General features: G+C 46.2%; 2 protein-coding genes across 4 annotated transcripts in view; one reads left to right on the top strand and one right to left on the bottom strand.

The window, feature by feature from the left end:
• SLC8A1 (solute carrier family 8 member A1) overlaps positions 1 to 8311 on the bottom strand; it is a 108587-nt gene extending 100276 nt beyond the window's left edge. For 2 of the 3 annotated variants that reach the window (XM_083832144.1, XM_083832145.1), the window contains exon 1: positions 8156 to 8311. In XM_083832144.1, coding sequence (XP_083688270.1) covers positions 8156 to 8208 — 53 coding nt within the window. In that variant the 5' untranslated portion in view covers positions 8209 to 8311. The remainder of the gene's footprint in view (positions 1 to 8155) is intronic. The other variant, XM_083832148.1, reaches the window with a different exon arrangement.
• A 7502-nt stretch (positions 8312 to 15813) lies between these two features.
• Positions 15814 to 18832, top strand: part of LOC310895925 (uncharacterized protein) — a gene marked incomplete at its 3' end in the record, with an annotated part of 57438 nt that continues 54419 nt past the window's right edge. Inside the window, exon 1 of the mRNA XM_083827641.1 lies at positions 15814 to 16786. The remainder of the gene's footprint in view (positions 16787 to 18832) is intronic.

Below are 18832 nucleotides of genomic sequence, written 5' to 3'. Positions count from 1 at the left end.
GTTAAACAACAGCCAGGGAGCCTGAAGTTTGAAATGAGGGTAGGATTTTTAGCCACAATAGTAATGGTGTAGCCAGCTGGATTGTCTGCAGAGAGGGAGAAGTCACGGGAAGGTTTTAAGACCTGGATGAGCAAGCCTCTTTCCAGATTGAGTGTCAGTGGCCCTGCTCCCAGCATCATTTCATCAGGAAGGTGTGTTTGACAGGTGAACAAGCAGGAGACGTGCGTCATTAACTCACTTAGCAACCTCTTCTGATAGCCTTTTGTGTGCACACATTCACATCTTGAAGCTTATCCAGATGCTCTCAGGAGCTGGTGGTGCAGGAAGGCTTGTGTTGGGCTTGTGTTGGTCCTTCTCAAATCCTTCACTCTCCGTCCTGTCCCACTGCCAGCTACAAGCAGAGGAACGCACACAAATGGCCTGCCCCTGCCCAAAATGCAGCACCAGGACATTCTCCAGAGCAAGGACAAAGTGACATCCATGCAGGTGACTAACCCTGACTTAGGGCTACCTAAGATGCATCATGATGAAATGGTGGCAGAAGCCACCAGACCCTGCTAACAACAAAAAGAGGAGTAATATATATGTAGCTGCCTATTCCTGGACAGTTACAATCCTAACCAGATAGCAGCATGAAAAATGGCAGAAAAGAGAAACACTGGATATAAGAAAAGCAGGGGACTAGTTTAATTGCTGGCCGAAGTAGAAATTACCAAGGCAACCATATGGTGAGTAAGAACTAAGTGTATACAGCCAGCAAACCTGGGGCCAGCAAGGCAAGTGTAAATATGGGTGGATGGCTTGTCTGGAAGGAGATAAACTTGGTAAAGAAGCAGGACCTGGGAGGAATAGAAGGGACAAAAACAGAACATAAAATAAAGCAAGTACCATACGTAGGACCTCTTGGGCAGGGGCTGTTGTTCAGCCCAGTTCTTAGCTGTGGCAGTGAAACATCAGCTTCATTAAGGTTGGAGTCGTGAAGCTTGTCTTGTTCTGTAAGTTTCCGTAGGCTGCATACATCAAGGCACATTTCAAGATAATCACACTGTCTGTTTCAAAGGGAAGAATGTTAAAGTCGGGTATGTTTTTATCAACAAGGACAGAAAATGACTAGCAAACACGAGTAGTGGCACAGCTCTAAATGCTTACAGACTTGTCCTGTTTTGTAGCATTCCTCTAGGTTTGTGCATCAAAACACGCTTAAAAATAGCCTGCTTGGCTATTTTTAAAGTACAAAGATTTAAACTAGGTACCCCCTTAATCTGCAAGGTCCAAAGGTTTTCTAGTGCCCCACCATGGAGGTACACCTGCAGGCATTTTCATCCACCAGGCACACGTGGAACAAGGTGCACATCCAGACAGGTTTGTCCCAGCCTCTGAAAATGCAAGGACTGTGACCAAATTATGGATCCTCAGGTGGGTCTTTGAAGTTTTAAAATGGAGACTCTCAAGTGTCTAGAAAGGCGTTGATTCATTTTATGAAGTACTCATGACTTGTCCTGAATCTTACTCAAAGGTTGTTTGCTGAACAGATATGTCATTGCCCGCTAAGCATATTTTCACTGACAGACAGTAAAAGGCTTTTTCTTCTTTGATAAGGAAATGTTGTTTCTTGGAGCATCTATTTTCCGCAAAAAGTGGTTCTCTCTTTCAAAATGAGAGAAACTTTTAAAATCCATTTGCTTTCCAAGCTGTTCTGTGGACTAGGTCAAGCACAGAATGCAGCAGCAACAGAAGCGCAGGACATCGTGCAAGGGTCTGCTGTGGTGCTGGGGCTCTTTTTTTTTGGTGCTAAACCTCTGGGTAAAATAGCCAGAAAGTTCGAGGAGAACATCTTTCACAGCTGTATATCTGTCTTTTTACAGCATGAATTGACACTACCAAGAAGATTTGGAAGGCCAGCTAGAATGTTTCCACAAAGACTTGGCTCAGCTGCAATTTTGAAAGACATAAAAGGGAGGTAAATTCTGGAAGTTAAACCTATATTAACCCCTTAGTCAGGGTGGGGTTTCTGCCGTGTGCTAGAACATCGGTATAACACGTGGCTGACATCTGAAAGCTCTCACAGCAGGCAGCAGAGCAGCAGTAAACATGGTTATTATGGACAGTCAGTAGGAATGAAGACCTACTTATCCAGCTCAAGATGGGGCAATCCAGAACATCTGTCTTGCTCCTGAATTGGGCATTCACCCTTGACAGGAGATGCTTTTGGAGCCTCGCTTCAAATAGCTATGCTCTGAAGAGCTGGCTAAATCCAGGAGGTCATCTTAGAATAATATTTGGCGGGCCGAAGTGACTTAACATTTAACATGCTTTAAAGGACCATATGGAATAAGTTACGCCAGAGTAAAACAAACACTTGTCTCTCACATCCAGTGTTATTGTTAGCAACTTATTTGACTGTGTGTATTTCTCAGCAGCGACAATGACTCACTAAATAACAGGATAATACCACGGATCGCTAGCATGTTGTGGTCTGCGGCCACAGGAAGGGTTTTACTTTTGCTGTGTACATGTTGGCAGCCCCAGTGCACTAGCAGCAAATCTAAATGTTTATTGCCGCATCCAAGTGCAAAAGCACGAGGCCTCTGCTTGGAGCCGTTCTGTAAGCCAAAGGGAAAACGCCAGGCATTTTTAATGTCACGCTTACCAAACTGCAGCCAAAGCAATAGGCTGTGAATTAGACACCAGGAGAGGAGATGTCACCTTCCTTTTGCTTTCTTGTTCCAGTGTGTGGATTGGCGATCGCTGGTGCTGGCAGTCAGCATGGGAGCAGGCTGTTCCGGAGGGATGGGCCTTGTGTTCCCCGTCTAAAGCCCAAACCTTGCTGTGGGTTGCTAATTTTGGACACAGGCATCAAAGCACGCTGACTTGGAAGGGTGAAGAGGTTGCAGGGCAAGAGATAAGAGTGGTCCGTCAAACCCTAGGCCTGTGCAGAAAGCTGGGAGTAGCCAGAGCTGCCTCAGATGGCCAACCACAACCTCTTGGCTGCTTCAGAAATCATGCAGGCCTCTGCCCGAGGCCTGACACCCTGAGCCCCTGCTTGAAACGCAGTGGGTCAGCCCCCTGTATAGCCTCCACCAGGCCCCTGCCCTGCCCCTTACTTCCTAATGCTTGTTGGATCTCTCGGACCAAACTTGGTGTCTGTCAGATCTCCCTGCAGCCTGGGGGACCTCGCTGTCTGGAGGAGCACTTTCAGGTGGGTTTCACTGGAAGATCCAAGCCCACCTGCCATTGGGTTGAGGGCTCTGCAGGCAGCCCAGGAAGGCAGCAGTGCCCTTTCTCCCCCTGCGCATGGCTGCAGCGATCTATCTAGCTGACAAAGATGACACCACGACCCCAATCCAGTCGTGCTGCAGAAGAAGGTATCCAGTACACCCCAAAGTAGAGAAGAAAGCAAAATGGGAGCATCCGATGTGCAAAGGTTTCCAAGAGGGACTCAAGTAAGCCTTGGTGGTGGGGATAGAAAGGCAGCAGTAGCTGTGCAGGCCACATTCCTGTACTTAATACATGTCGTTATTTTTCCATTTTCACATTTTCCTCCAGCTCCCCGCTTCTGCTTATGTAAGAGGAAAAGAAAAACAAGCCAAGTCGATGTTCCAGCAAAAGGAAGGACAACTCTCCGAGAGAGCAGGAAATGGTGTGTGCTGGTGTCATATGGGATTAGTCTGCAACCTCCAGGGCATGCTGCGGTCTGCAGGACAACCTGGGAAAGATCCCAGGGACAAAACCTCTGATGAAACTCATCCTGAACAGGATGAAGGGCTTGAAAGCAGCGGGAGACTGGGGGGCAGGAAAAAGGCTTTACACCTCGTGTGGTATAACATATTCCCATGGGGATTAAAACAACCCAAGCACTGAAGACTCCAGTCAAGTGTGGAAAAAGTCTATACCCAAACAGCACTCATTGGCAGAAGAAGCTCTGGAGTGTTTGTCTTCTTTGGGTATTCACAGACAAGCCATTAATCACTGTTAAGTGAGGGGCACGTGTCTTCACACTGTACCTTTCCTGAAATCCAGGTATTTTCTGGAATCCCAGTTTTGTGAGTGTCTCCCTCCTACCTCTGCCCACCTTTCTGCTGAAGGAAACAAATGTGGAGTTTTCTGAAGTGCAATGCGTGGCTCTTCTCTGCTCACACATTTGGAAAAGGCCCAGCTAGAGACATCAGAAACTGAAACCTGCACTTCATGTTTGCAGTGTCAGAGTTCAGCATTCCAGGGATTTGGGAAAGATCCTAAAAGCAAACATCCCAAACTCAGGAGGAAGTTGAGCATTAAATGCAAAAGAAATCCAAATATGTTAAAGTATGGAAACCAAAACAACTTCTGCTTTGCCCTGCAGTGACCCTATGCAATAAGAATACAATTGTGATTAGATCACAGCAACGGTTGGAGCCCTAGATAAGAATAAACTGAGTTTTGAAGACCTCCAGACTTACTGCATTGTTTTGCCATGTTTTTCCCCCATGCATTGCCAGAAAAATACTGAGTTCCTTAAAGAATGAATTCAAAAATGAATGTCAACTCATAAATTGCCTGATTTGCTTGTAAATTGGCAGAAAACACCAGCACTGCGTAAAGCTGTCATTTTGCTGCCTCCTACCATAGCAGTACATGGAAGATCAGAGGATGAGGGGGGCGATAATGAAACCTCCTTCTGTTCATAGGATTAAACGCTGGGTGACAGCAAGGTCCTCTCCAACGTGCGTGACCTCACCACCTCTAGGCAAAGCCCTTCCACCATGCAGGTGTCTGTGCATGGTTTCTTCTGGCTTTTCCTTCCTCTTAACTTAGAGTTCTCCCACCTCTTTCTCTAGAAAAATCCACCTGTGCATCTTAGATGGAAAAACTCTGACCCCAAACGCCTTAACCTCAGCCAAAACCTCGTGTAGCAGGGGAGGACCTAGAAATGTAGTCTTTTTACCAAGTGGTATCCTTCATCCACACATGTAACACTATGGCTCAGTTTGCTGGTGAGACCCTGAGTACCTGAAAGCTCAGTGTCACTTAAAGGCATTAAGGGCAACTCATGTCATGGGATGGAAAGTTAGGAGTAGTTCATGTCTCTAAGTGACCAAAATGGACAGCTGGATTTAGACCAGCTGAGGGTGATTTACTCATCTCTTCATACTGTGCAGTCAGCTATTTTATACCAAAGTTTTACAAAGAGGAAAAAGCCTGTGAAGCTGAATGGCTCACGGTTTAGTATTGTGACACCAATAAATAAATAAATAAATAAATGGCAGTGCATTTTCTCTAAAGCACAGATATGTAGAGGTATTCTCATTTTCCACATGAAGTTCTATTCTTACGCAAAAGTATTGTGGCCACATGTGCATAAAAGATGCTGGGTGGATTTGTGCAGCCATGCATGAGATGGCAAGCAGCGAGTGCCAAGGGACACACGGCAATATTCACAGCCTGCAAACTCAAAATTTTCCTAAAATATCATTCCTTCTGGAGGAGTGCCTGGGTTTTTGAGTCCTCTAGCAAAACCTTCCCGAGGTTGATCATTGTCCCTTATCCTGAAGACGAAGAGAAGAGAAAAGCGAGGTAGTGTTTTGGGAACAAGAAAGTCAAATAAGACAGCTTCCCGTTTTCATGGGCTGTTTTTTGCAACATTACATTCTTTCAGGCCTCGGTTCCTCAGGCAAACTGGATTTGAATTGGCAAATGGGTCTGCAAGTGTCAAGGCTGGGAACGGGCAGGGCTAGCCTATAAACCCTTTGTCCTAGAACAAAGGCAATAAAAAGTATCTGGCCAGGGAAGTGGATCAGTCTGTCAATGTGTCCCCAGAATCTGCTCCAATCTTCTGACTCATTAGAGAAAAGACAGAGGTGGTTTCCAAACTCCATCCTTCAAGGAATCACCATAAAAACGTTGAAGTCATTGGAAGGGGGAGAATGCACACTGGGATCGCTGCGAGTCGGAGTCAGTTTGTAAAATCTTTGCCGAGTGACTTCACGTTGTAGCCCTCCTCTGTGTGATTTATGTCGAGGACTGTCTCTCCTCGGGCATACCTCACACCACAAGCATGACTTTTCCCCTCACACAAGAAACTGTGCTCAGGCACCACGACAGCACGTCCTTGCTCACTCCAAGTGCCCTCGTGGCAGAGGCAGCTTCCCCTTGCCCGTGGCCTGCAAGGACGAGCACTGAGCTGGGCCTGATGGTGAGGAAGAGGAGGGCTCCCCCTTCCTCCTCCACTTGCTCCAGCGAGGAACGCTGCGTGGGAGGACCTCACGGCGGATGCTCGGAGGCTGCAGCGCTCGTCGTGACTAGTTGCTTGCAAAAAACACGGTAGTGATACTACTGCGAGCACTCGATTTGCCTATTTATATTCGTGCCTAGTGTCTCGGAGTGAAATCCCGTCAGCTTCACACGAAGGACCAAACGAATACCAGCAATACCCATGACTAATCAACAGCAAATATTAATAACAGCTAGTGTGCTGATAACAGTAATAAACCTTAGGGATAACACAGCCCGCCTGATATTGATTCTCACGGAGGGGCACACAAAGGAGGGGTCATTTGCAAGGCTCTTGGGCAGCTCTGCCAAACAGAAAATGGAAGCAATCCCAGTAAGCAAGGAAGGCAGAAGCGTCCTTTTATTGTAATAGCAAAAATATATATGTATAAAAAAATCATTTTCTATTGGCTCAATAGCAATTAAAAAGCTATTGGCCACAATCAGTTGAGGATTCATTTCTGTACTCGCATGTCTATAGAGAAGTGATATGTACTTGTCATAAAAAATAAAAGTTAGCCTGGCACAGAGAAATCTCAGCCTAATTGTGAGTATTTCCTTTCCACTGCACAAGAAGACACCAGGCAAAGGGAAGATGTGCAACTCAGTGAGTGTGAAAACAAGGACTGTGGGAATATCCATGGAAATGCTTGCTAAATAGGGGGGAAAAGGGGCTGTATGCACAGACTACTATGGAGTTACAAGCAAACGCTCCCATTATGTTCGCCTTATGTAATGACAAGGGAAAGCATTTTCATTCATGAATAGAAATGCTTATGACATTTGTGGTCTAGTAATTTCCCTTTACAATCATCCGTCATCATATCTCTGGAAATCTCTGACAATTTCAGTCATATTCCTGATATTATGTTCAGTTCTTTCTGTGTAATTTCACTTCACCTGCTCTACTGTTTTTTCCAGTCTATTAACCACCTGAAAAATGAGAAAGCTTTACCTAGCACTTTGTAGTGGGAGTATGAATACTGTATTATAACACCTGAAAGCACACAAACTGATATGCAAGTGCCATTCTGTAGCATTTAAAGAAAAATCTTGTGTTTAACTGTACCATCCAAAAGCAACACAATTTGGAGCCAAGGCTACAAAAAGAGTTTTTTTTTTTTTAATGTGTGTGTGTGTGTTCCGTGTAACAAAACACTTTAGTGAAGAAAACCTTTCTGCCAAGGGTATACTTTGTTTTTTGCCAATGCCCGGCTCACAGACCTAACATGTTTCCCTGAGAGTTTGAAGGAGAGCAATTACTTCTGCGCTTTGGAAATATTCACAATAGCACACAGCTGTTTTCGCTGGGGTCGACTTTCACAACACTGTAACGACGGTTAAAACCATACCAAAAATCCTCGCACAGGATGTAATCAACCTCAAATCTGCAGAGAAACATTGAGAAACTGCCTCCGACTGCCAAGAAAAACAACAGCCGTTTACAACAGGCTCTTCCCGATGTCCACTCAGCTCAAGCCACACGTCGAACAGGACATCTCAAAACGAAAGTAGGGCAGACCGGAGAAAAAAAGCCCCTTGACTATTTTTAAGAATTTTCTAAGTAGTGACACAAAAAGGCTCAGGCGCTGGGAGCCACCACAGATCCCTCCTGCCCCTCTGTGCACCAAGGCTCCAGCATGGGTCAGCCTGCAAGCCCGCGTCACGAGCGATGAAACACCCGTTTTCCAATTTTTTTTTTCTTGACTCTTTCAGACACTTGGAAAGTTTCTGTCCCTCCAGCGGCAAAGCTGTTATATGTCATGTTCCTCGCTCCGAGAGCTTGACTGCTATGCCGCTGTTAGAGCCAGCCCATAGCCCCAGATTTACGGGGTTTTCGCAGGATGCCTTTCTAACCAAAAAACCTAGGTGTTCCCAAGAAAAGCTTGAATTGATTTTCACTTACCCCAGCCGCGTCTCAGCCGTTGTGGGTAAAGCAGAATGGAAAAAAGCCCTCATATGATAGTGTCTCTAAATTTACCAGAAAGAAAGGAGCTGGGGTGCTTGTCCTTTAAGTGTCTCTAAAGATGGTTTGCATAGCTGGATCTCAGCTTATCTGTGCTTTTCTGCTTTTGCTTCCATACATGGATCTGTTCCCAACAGTAACTTCAAGCTGTCGAAAAGAAGCTATCTGGCAGCTTTCAGCTTCATCCAACACATAAATGAGCAGAAATAAATAAATAACGATCTTTTCTGCTGGTTCCCCTCTTTGATTTGCACCTCAGAACCCCTTTTTCTTCTTTTTTTTCTCCCCAGATTAACTTTTTGCTGTTTTTTTCCAAAGGAATTCCTAGGTGGAGGCAAATAGATATGACCAAGTCCGATTTTTCTCCTCCCTTTCCTACAAGCTCACATAATTTTATTCTCAGAAATATCTTTTTTGTTGCTGTTGTTGTTTTGCTTATAGGTCAGGGTTTTGTGCTTTTATGACTTGGAAGCATTTCAATGGAATATACATCATGTCTGCAGCAAGGGAAGGTTAAGAGTCAAATTTTTGGAGAGAGAGAGATTATAGAAGAGCCACGTGACTGCTCCCGGATTAGCAGCAGTAGCAGAAGGAAGCATTCCTCTGATATTACAGTAGCCACCGTGGGACGTGCCTGAAACACTGAAGAGTGGAAGCTGCAGTTTGGAAGCTCCTCACAGATGTGTTTATGAATAAATCACTCCTCATTCTCCTTTCCACCCCTCCATTCTCTCTAGGTTTCAGTTTCAGAAAGGGCTGATATTGGGCAAAATTATTATTATTATTATTATTTTGTACAGAGAGCCCTGTATCACAGGTCAGGAAACTAGTCAGATAATTAACCTTAACTCTGCCCTTTGTTACCTCTGCTGTACAAATAGGAATGTTAAAGACTTCACTGAAACAGCTGGACTGAATATATATATAATTATTTTTGTGTATTATGGTGACAACTGGGAGCAAAGAAGATTATGGAGGACCTAACTGACTGCTTCAGACCAGACTCTCTGGGTGACAGAAAATGAGTGAAAGACATATTCAGGCGCTTAGATACTGGAGGTTGAACGTAGATGTCCACAACCAGGCCATTTGTATTGACAATGTCACCCTTGAATCTGGTGGGTTTGATTCATTGCAGAAGGAAGTCCCTGGTATGTTCCCCCACATGAATGACCTTGTCTCTTTGAGATTTTGCCTACACATTCGTTGAACACTTGGCAGAATAAAAGTTTTGGTAAGGTCTCGGCAGCACCACCTCCGCAGTTACCGATAAGCGTTATGTTACAAATTTCCCGATTAGAGGTGATGCTCACCTAAGTGTTAGGGCTAACCAAAACGAGATAAGAAAAACAAGACTGTTGCTTTCAATTCATTGCAGAAGTGTCATCCTTATCATAAAGGAAACATTGAAAACCACAGGCATACATAACTTAGGAAAAACACATGTGGCTTTGGGTACTTGTAAAAAAGATGATAATGCAGCACTCTGAGTTTGGGTAACCACAAGGCCAAGGGGGGCAGGCTGTTTTCTGGCTTTGATCTGCCCTTCTGCACAGCCGCTGCATGTCACCCTCCGGATGAATGGCACCACCCTCTTTGAACTCAGCTCTCCACACAGACTGGCCAAAGAGCTTTTCATATTTTCCATCGAGAGCTTTTCCATTTGTCCCTGCTAGGAAAGGTGAAGTTTGTGTCAGGGCATGCAGGCGATAAGGTGAAAGACATTTTCCTAAAGCAAAAGAAAAAATGGACGGTGGTGTTAGCATGTACCCAGTGGACCATAGGGAGGTGGAAATAAAACCCCACTGCCCTTGGTGCCCGTTGACTTGTCTCCTCCTCCCTGGTCACCCTGCATTGACCCTCCATCCACCCTGGGTCCCCAGCGCCAACCCGACCCTGCCTCTGCTGCAGTTTTGAGCCACCGAAGAGGTGTTGAAGCCTCTCTTCTGAATATCAATGTGAATTTCACAAGCGTGGTTTAAATATAGCTGCTTGCTTTCCTGGGAGACCCTGTAGCGGTATTCTCGCTGCAGCAAAAGCTGCACCATATGCCCAGCATTCGCAGCCGCTTCCCAGAGACCGCCAGGGACTTGTTATTCTGTGCTTGGCTCACACGCTGTTCCAAAAGAAAGGCTTGCCGGGGAGAAAGGATGGAGGGACAGACTGCAGCTGACGTATTTCACACATTCAGATGTGCAGCTCAGGTGCGCCTATGCAGCGTTACACGCTGTGAGGGCCGGACACGACTCTGAGCAACCTGATCTAATGTGGAAGTCAGCCTAGCTCTGAGCAGGGGCTGGACCTCCAGAGGTCTCTCACCACCTAAATTATCCTGTGATTCAGCGAGAAGCTCAGCTTAAAATACAGACATATGGCAGAGGCATAGTAAAGAAATACGAACACTTAAGACACCTGGGTCAATTTCTGTCTTCCTCTTTTTTTTTTTCTTGCTTTGTTACCATTTATCTTACAAACTCTTTGAGCATGGTCCATCTCTCATGCCATACACAGGCCAACGTCGCTTGGACTTTACTGCCCTGCAAGTGAAAAATCTCCCTTTTTCCTAAGGCAAACTGATTGCAAAACGCAGTTGGGCCCATGCCCAGGTAAAGCACAAGAAAGTCAGGCAGCCGTTCTTTCCTTGTGTTAAGTATGTAAAGCTCTGCTAGTGAGTAAGCCTTTTTCTGTTTAGGGTAAGCAAGGATGCCTCAAACCTGGGGAGTGTCCAACTCTTAGCCATCATTAAGTGATTGTGTTTCACCAAGGCATAAATTACGGCGCCTTCAGGACAAAGCTAATAGAAAAAATGCTAATTAGTGCTAGTCAGAAATGTTCCAGTGGAACATTTTCCTGTCAGAAACTCTCCCGATAAGTCAAAGTTGAAAAGTTCCAGGAGAACGTGTTGGTCTCGCTGAATCTCTGATACAACATGGTGGGCTGGGGTGCGGTGGGAGTAAGGAACGAGGGAACTCATCAAAACCCTCTTGTTGATCCCCTGCCAGCGTATCTGCCTGGCTGCAGGCCTCATGGCAGCTGTAGGGATCAGAGTTTGGGGCAATCTGCCATGCAGACCATGTGCTGGTGACTTAGTCCTGAAAACTCTTGGTTCCTGGATGGTAGCAGTAAATACAGAAGTCAGCAAGACTGTCTGTGTCCCCAGCTCCCTTATTTGTGCAAAATGACCCATTCCCGTTTCCAGATTTGATACTCCAGTGGGTTCAACCAGAACTTCTCCTGTGCTTCTGAAAGACGAGGCTTGGATTTTGTTCTGGGATTTCTGCTGGAGGAGAAGGAGGACCTAGCCTGATATTAGCTGCATTTACTTGGCCTCTGGTTTCCATAGGTGTAGCTTATCTGTGCTCTCCGTCCCTGACACGTAAAACCATCATGCAGTGCTTTTTTTCATCTCTCACTTTCCTGCCTCCTGACAGAGCCACCTCTGAGGCTGAAGAGATGCGATTTTCACCAGCCCGGTCCCTGCGATATCCCTAAACTCCAAACGAGCCTCATGGGCTCCATTTCCACATCCCCTGGGACACTTATGGCTCCCTGGCCAGACTGGCACTGAGCACTGGGCTCCTGTGGTGGCAGTCAGAGAATTCTGCTGATACCAGCACCTCCTGCACCTGCACTGCAGGACTGGGAGACAACACATGTAACCAGCAGCATGCTGAGGTGGTGCATGCCGTGCTGCATATTTGCTCCTGGCTCTGCTAACTCCCTCTTGGCTCCACTCCTTCTGAAACCCTCCTAGCTCTTTGTATTCCCTGTTTCCTTCCTGTAAAGAATGCTCCCAGAGCTGAGCATGCATAGAAGTGACCCTTCATTCGGCTAGCGCCCTCTCTCCAGATCCTAGGGCTCACAGAAGATGGCTCAAACGCTGATCAGAGTACTGCAGTAACCAAGGCTAAGGATACCCTGAATTGCCAAGCATTAATATTTGATGCATTTCAATATTTAAAGAGCTTGATAAGATAATTTAAGAAACACTGTGACTTTTTAAATTATTTGTAGACAATTTATAATGGAGCAAATCCACTTGGAATGAACAATATTTTGGCTAGGATAGATGTATGGCTCAGACAGCTGCCTTCATTTATTTAAAACATCAGAGGGATGACAATTTTGAAAATCCTCTGCTAGAAACCTCAGGTCTCAACAGGCCAGACTCCCAGCCAGCAGAAGCTAGCAGAGGATCCAGGAGGTGCGTTAAGGCTGTTTGCAGTATTGTTGAAGGATAGTTTTGCTTTTTGGAAACAAAGTAAAAGAGATAGAGGATTTCCCTGAAAGTTTTGTTTTCAGTGAAAATATTTGGGTTGTCGTCTAGAATTTGAAAACCACAGCTGGAAAAAAAAAAAAAAGAGCTGCTGGTTGCCAAGAAAAAAAAAAAAAAGCTGCCGTTTTTCCTGATTTATTTGTTTTCCTGGAAATGTCCTGGCATAAGCAGCTCCAGCAGTTTTCACCTGATGAGGATCAGCCCCAGTGCTGATAGCACTGTCACTCGCTCGATAAACGCCGTATAAGTCTGTACAGAGTTCCCTGCGGCATCTCCCGTGCATATCACATTGCTGCTGTGCGCCAAAAGTGGAGGGCAGGGAGGCGAGGGCGCAATTCCTGCAGTGTTAAATTGAGACGCTTTGTTTAACACAATATGCCTCAGATGCACCCAGCGAACCTGGGGAGCTGTGCAAGTGAAGCTTTGGACATTGTCTAGTCCAGCCCTCCTGCTCGAGCAGGGCTTCCCAGAGCAGGTTGCCCAGGACCACGTCCATATGCCTTTTAAAGATCTACAATGAGGGACGCTCTAAAATGCCTCTGGGCACCCTGTGCCAGGGCTCTATCACCCACAGAGTGACAAAGTGCTGCCTGATGGTCTAGGGGAACCTCCTGTGTTCCAGTTTGTGCCCATTGCCTCTTGTCCTGGCACTGGGCACCACTGCAAAGGGTGCTGGATGAAGGGAAGGGAAATGCGGAAGGCATAGAGTTGTGCTTTTCTGATGGCTGCAAGCCGCCTGGGGAGGAGGCCCCCCATGGCAGGTTTCCTTCAGGCATACCCAAATGTCACCATCTCAGCAGCTGTCCTGGGAATCCCGGAGGTCATCTTTAGCCCTCCAGGATTAGGAAAGGAGTTTTCCGTGCTGTGGGAGGAGAGGTGTGGCTGAGGGGCTCCCTTGCTGCCGCAGTCTTGTCGGGATGACAGGATTTTGACAACCTTTCTCCAGAGTGTTTTCATTTCTGTTCATCAGCTTGTTGGTCTGATAACATTAATCAGCACTTCTGTGGAAACAGTGCTTTCAGAGACGAACATTGTAATCAGAATGAAGAGACACTGATGAGTATTGCTAAAATTAAAGAGTCTAAATCCAGCAAAATTGCTTTCACTGGGAAAATGTATTTTTATCCGTAGGCGCCGTTATCCACTAGCTCCACGCTGTCTTGACAAAGCCAGGCATGCTCGCAGTCGGAGGGGGTGGCATCTCCGTGGGAGCCCCAGCAAAGATGTTGCTCACAGCTCACATTTTCCCAGTGGTACTTTCCTTGGTGTGTCGGTGCTGTCCCTCCTGACCCTGCTATCTAGCCAAACACTTGCAGTGAGCAGCTTTGGCTCCCAGAGGAAGACAGTCCAAAAAGAGAAAACCCGGCCCTGTGTTCATGCTGGAAGAAATTCGTCCCAAACCCTGCTGTTGAAGAGATTTGCCGCGATGTTGTGCATACCACATGGTCCTGCTCCCCATCTCCATAAGCTCCTCACTGCTCTGCTGCCCCTTCGCCGCGCACTCTGGCAGCCTCTCACCCCACTCCATCTCGGAGCCACCTTCCCAGCTTTGTTCATCCACATTTTACCCCAGTCAAAAGAAATGCTCCAATTTGGCATGCTGGCAACTTCCAGCATGGGACTGAATATAATGAGACATGAAGAGACATTGCGTATACTTGAAGACAGGTAGCAAAACTGAAATCCCCTCTTAATACTTTCCTTTCTGAGATCTCCCAGAGGAAGGGGCTGTCTCTGTTTTCCCTCTCGTAGCTCTGTGCTTCTGGCTGGGATATTTTCTGGACATGTTTAAGCCCTGCTGGAGTCAGCAGCTTCAGATGTAGGGGCTGGAAGAGGGGACCTTTCCTCACCCCCTCCTGTCACAATAGTACAAACTGGAGCAGATAAATGTTCAAATCCAGGGAGCAACGCAAGAGCATAATGTTAGCGCTAGTGTAGCTGGGATCGGGTAATTTGTGTATGAATGTGACTGAATGTTAGAGGACGAGATCTATTTGTCCATAAACCTGACAAGGGTGAAGCATTTCAGAAGCATCTTGTGGCCTATAAAACCGAAATGCAAAGCCTGAGCATATCGCTGCCCACTGAAAGCATTAAATGGCTCACAGCACAAATGCCATAAAGCTGCAAGTGCACAGCTCGGGGGCACCCTGAGCCTTTGTTTTCCTGCTCCAGCTCAGGACAAGTGAGAGTTGTTCCAGTCTCCATGAGTGGCTTCCTACTTCACTGCCTCTCTGGCAAGAGTGAGGAAAGCAGAGGAGAACACAGAATTCCTTACCTCTGGATAATACTGCTTATACTTCACACATTGCCACTTAATATTGTTAATACAGTTCATACAACACAGGATGGAGCAATATACAATTAATATAATTGCTAGATTATCATTAATAATTTCCTGCATGCTCTCAGGGGTCTAAACCAGCCCCAGACTCTCAGGGCAGCAGTCCCATGCAGCATGTCCAACCAGTGATCAGGTTTCCTAATTTTTCTGCCTTCCGCAAGAATATCTGCTCAAAATGTTTGCTTCACTCTTAGTTGGAGGGCAGAAAGGGGAAAGACGGATCTGATTTTGGCTGCTGCTTCCTTATGTACTGTCTGGGTATGCCTCTGCCCCTGGTTTTGCGGTGAGTTGATCAAACGGTGGCCTCTGGCTGCTCAGAAATGAAAGAGCTGCCTGGCCCTGGGTGAAGAAGTGACCCCACTGCACCTACCACCAACCATGCATTTGTGGGTGGGAGGATGTTCCTCAAAGGAGGATATTTCAGGAGCATCTCAGCCCTCAGAGACAGCCGTCATCATCCCACTACTGCTAACCAGTAATGATACCCAGAAGACGCTCACCTTGGGAGACTCAGGCCTTCACTATGCGTGCAGTGACCCCAGCAACCCTGCTCTTTTCTTGAGGCATTAAAAAGGGGAAGCTACCAGCAGCCAGAGGGAACTAAGAAGGTATGTTAGGAAACCCTTTTTCCCCATGGGGGTGGTTCCTCCACTGGAAGAGAGGCCTGGAGGGGCTGTAGGATCTCCACCCTTGGGACGACTCAGACCTCACCTGGACACAGCCCTGAGCAACCTCACCCAAATTGGACCACAGCCCCTCCCCATCTCAATTATTTTGCGATTTCCAAGACCAAGATTTTGACAGAGAATGTCTCTGGAACTAACACCTACTGCTTACCTACTGGCAGGCCCAGGGCAGAGGCACAGAGCCAAGCGTTTCTGTCATGGGAGCGGGCTGCCTCCAGACTTACCCCAGTGAATCCTGTGCAGTGTTTTTTCTTCTGCTAGTTTAATATTCAGGACTGAAAAGCGGAGGAGACAGAGATTGATCACCTGATACTTTAGTGGTGATTATTATGAATTCATTCATTTTAACTAATTTGGAATTTATTTTTATTGTTCTTGAATGCAGCCTTTGGATTGCTTAATAACATTACATCTAGTGACTGCAAAAATAAATATCTGACATCTCTAGTTTTGCAGTGTGTCATCTGTATGGATGTTTTCTGATGGATAATAAAAAATACATGCTTGTTGGGAATACATGATCTATAAATCAAACTTTTCCAAGGTCTTTGATTAATGTTTGTGAGTGGTGTAAGAAAGATTGCTTTCACCCCGTGACAAGTAATCCCTGCTCTGGGCTTCAGTAGTATCTCCTGGCACTGAGGTCATAAACCACTTTCCATTCAATCACTTTTGTTTTCATTTTCCTATAACTTTCTGGGATGCTCACCTATGGGGCTAAAATTTTCCATGCTGAGCCTCTGCCTAAGGGGGGCTTTAGATGCTGTATTTTGGGAGGGAGAGTGCCCAGGGCAGCCAGAGGCATCATTCTCCCCCCCTTCCTTTCTGTGGCAACGATAGTTGGATAACATTTGCAAAGTGGCATTTAAGTCCTCATTCTCTCTAAAGAGATGGGTACAAGCTGTAGCTGAAAGGAGCTAGTGGCAATAGGCTTGCAAACACATGAAAAAATATTAAATCAAGCATGAACTAAGGAGTTGCATGGGAAGTGGTAGGGTATAGCCCCAGACCAAGACGCTATCCATACACAGCTAATGCCCATTCGCTCTCATCTGTGGGCTGCTCCACTCCCCAGCTGGGCATCATCCCCAGGAGATGATAGGTGGGGAAGGAGGTGGGACATCTCCAAGAGAGCATAAAAGTCTCAGAACTGGCCCTCCATTTTCCTAAGCTTGCTGATGTTATGAGTGATCTTACTGCCTAAAATTAGGCAGTTTGGGGTTGGAGCTTTGGGAGATGCTACAGTCTGCATAGCAATTGGAAAGGTTAGTGTGCCTTTTTAGCCAGGTTATTCATTGAAATAGCAGCTTGGCAAATTTGAAATTAAAAAATCCCCTGTGCCTTTTCTGACCATTAAGTAGGACAGCCTAGGCTTTAGATATGCAACAGCCTGCCTTAAATGCTATTGTCAAGGACAATACCTCGTGCCAGTCACCAAGGTAACACTAGCTTTTCCAAAGCTCTTCTGAGTTTCTGAGCAGTCTGGTGCTTCCACACTCAGTGCAGAACTGTGAGCTCTCTTCTACTGAGATTATCGGTGTCCCTGCATGGGATTGTCTCTGTGTCCCTGCTGGAGCAGGGGGTTGGACCAGAGGACCTCCAGAGGTCCCTTCCAACCTCAACCATACCGTGATTCTTACTTGTCCTAAATATAGCAGGATTTTAATCTGTCCCTGGAGTTGTTTTTCAGTTTTCATGTGGAGAGTTGTATCGGCATAAAGCATATAATCAACTTTGAGTTGCTGAAGGTTATGGTAGCATCTGTGGCCCACAGGAGCTGCAGGAATCATATTGTTGCTCTTCGATGCCATTTTAAATCCAAATGCTACACCCAAATCGTGCACCATCATGAGAGCTGAAGAAAGGTCAGGTCCGGTAAAAGAGGCAGTAGTGTGTGATCAGCATGCTGCCTTTCAGGAAATGCCCATGGCCTCTGCTTTGTCCAGGGTGCAGGGCTGAGTGTGTTGTTTCACACCAGGATGGCTGCTGGAGAAAGTTTCACAGAATGAGTGTTGAGTTATGCATAAAATGTCCTTGAAAAATAGTGGTTTGCCCACGTATGGTTAACAAGGCCTTTGAATACAAGGGAATGCAATAGTGGTACCGATTTGTTTATAATACTGATGCTCTGGTGAGCCTATACCTTTGATGACAATGCTAGTGCCACACTTATGTGGCATCAATATTGTATCCAGGCCTCCCTGAAGCAGTCCATTGACTCACGTGATACTAATTGTTTTTCTGAACTGGACTTGTTTTACTGTAGTAAAGATAGTAGCCCTGAGTAGCATGTCTTGTTCACAGTGCTTGAAACAAAAAACAGTTGGGCTTTTGGAGAAATTTGTCTCTTGGAAGGAAGAAGCAGGGTTTCTAGACTTGCCACTCCCTGCCTGGTCATTCCCATGTTACGGTGGATGGGATGGGTGTGAAGGGAAGACCTGGTGCCTTCCAAAGCTATATTTGTTTGGTGCTGTGTGGCATGCCTGCTCTGTGGCAAGAGAATGTGAGGGCTATGGGGCAGGGATCTTGTGCTGCAAATACTGTTGAAGATGTAGTGAGAAAAGGGGAATTCAGCATGCATCTTCCTGTATGCTAGTCTGCCTGTGCGTACAGATCAGGACTGCAGCCTGGAGGCCTCTCCAGATGAGCTCTCACTCCGGTGTCCTACCCTGCCTATTCCTGAGTATGTTGTTGCCACTAACGAAAGTGATGTTACCTAACAAAAGCCCTTTGTAAAAGTTTACCACACGTACTTTTTTTTCTCTTAACCTTCTTTTTGTGCTTTACTCTGAAAAAGCCTGCTTCTGATCACTTGCAGCCTGGAGAACCTGGCTAGCTGAGTTGGCACCTTTGCTGATATCCTTGCTCTCTGCTGGCAAAGCACTTGCAATTTCTGTTTGACTCCCTGCCTGGCTACTCCCAACAATTATCCTTGGTTAACAGTGTTGCTGTGCCACAGCCTCCTTGGTGTCATCTCCTGACTTTAGGAGATTAAATAGCACAAGCAGCTGAGAATATGTGGATGGGTGCCAGAGAACAAAAGCTGAAAGAATTAGTTTTTATGGTTTATTGAGTATAGTGGCATACTGAGGCTTGTCTAGAAAAGCTGAAACAGCTGGCTTTCAGATAACTTCAGTCATTTTAAGGCCATCTTTTTGAAGGTTTTAGTGGGCACCTTTTAATTCTTGATGGTCTGTCAGCTGGAGGCTATTTGCTGCCCTGCTGTGTAGCAGCTGGGTGCTTGGTGCAGGTGGTCTGGATGTGCTGTTGGGAGGGTGGTTTTGGTGCTCTTTCTAGTCAAACGGGTGCTT

This window comes from Anser anser (genome assembly GCF_964211835.1).
Source record: "Anser anser genome assembly, chromosome: 3".
NCBI lineage: Eukaryota > Metazoa > Chordata > Aves > Anseriformes > Anatidae > Anser > Anser anser.
The sequence above is the reverse complement of the archived record's forward strand: the minus strand, read 5'-3'. Positions and strand labels throughout refer to the sequence as shown.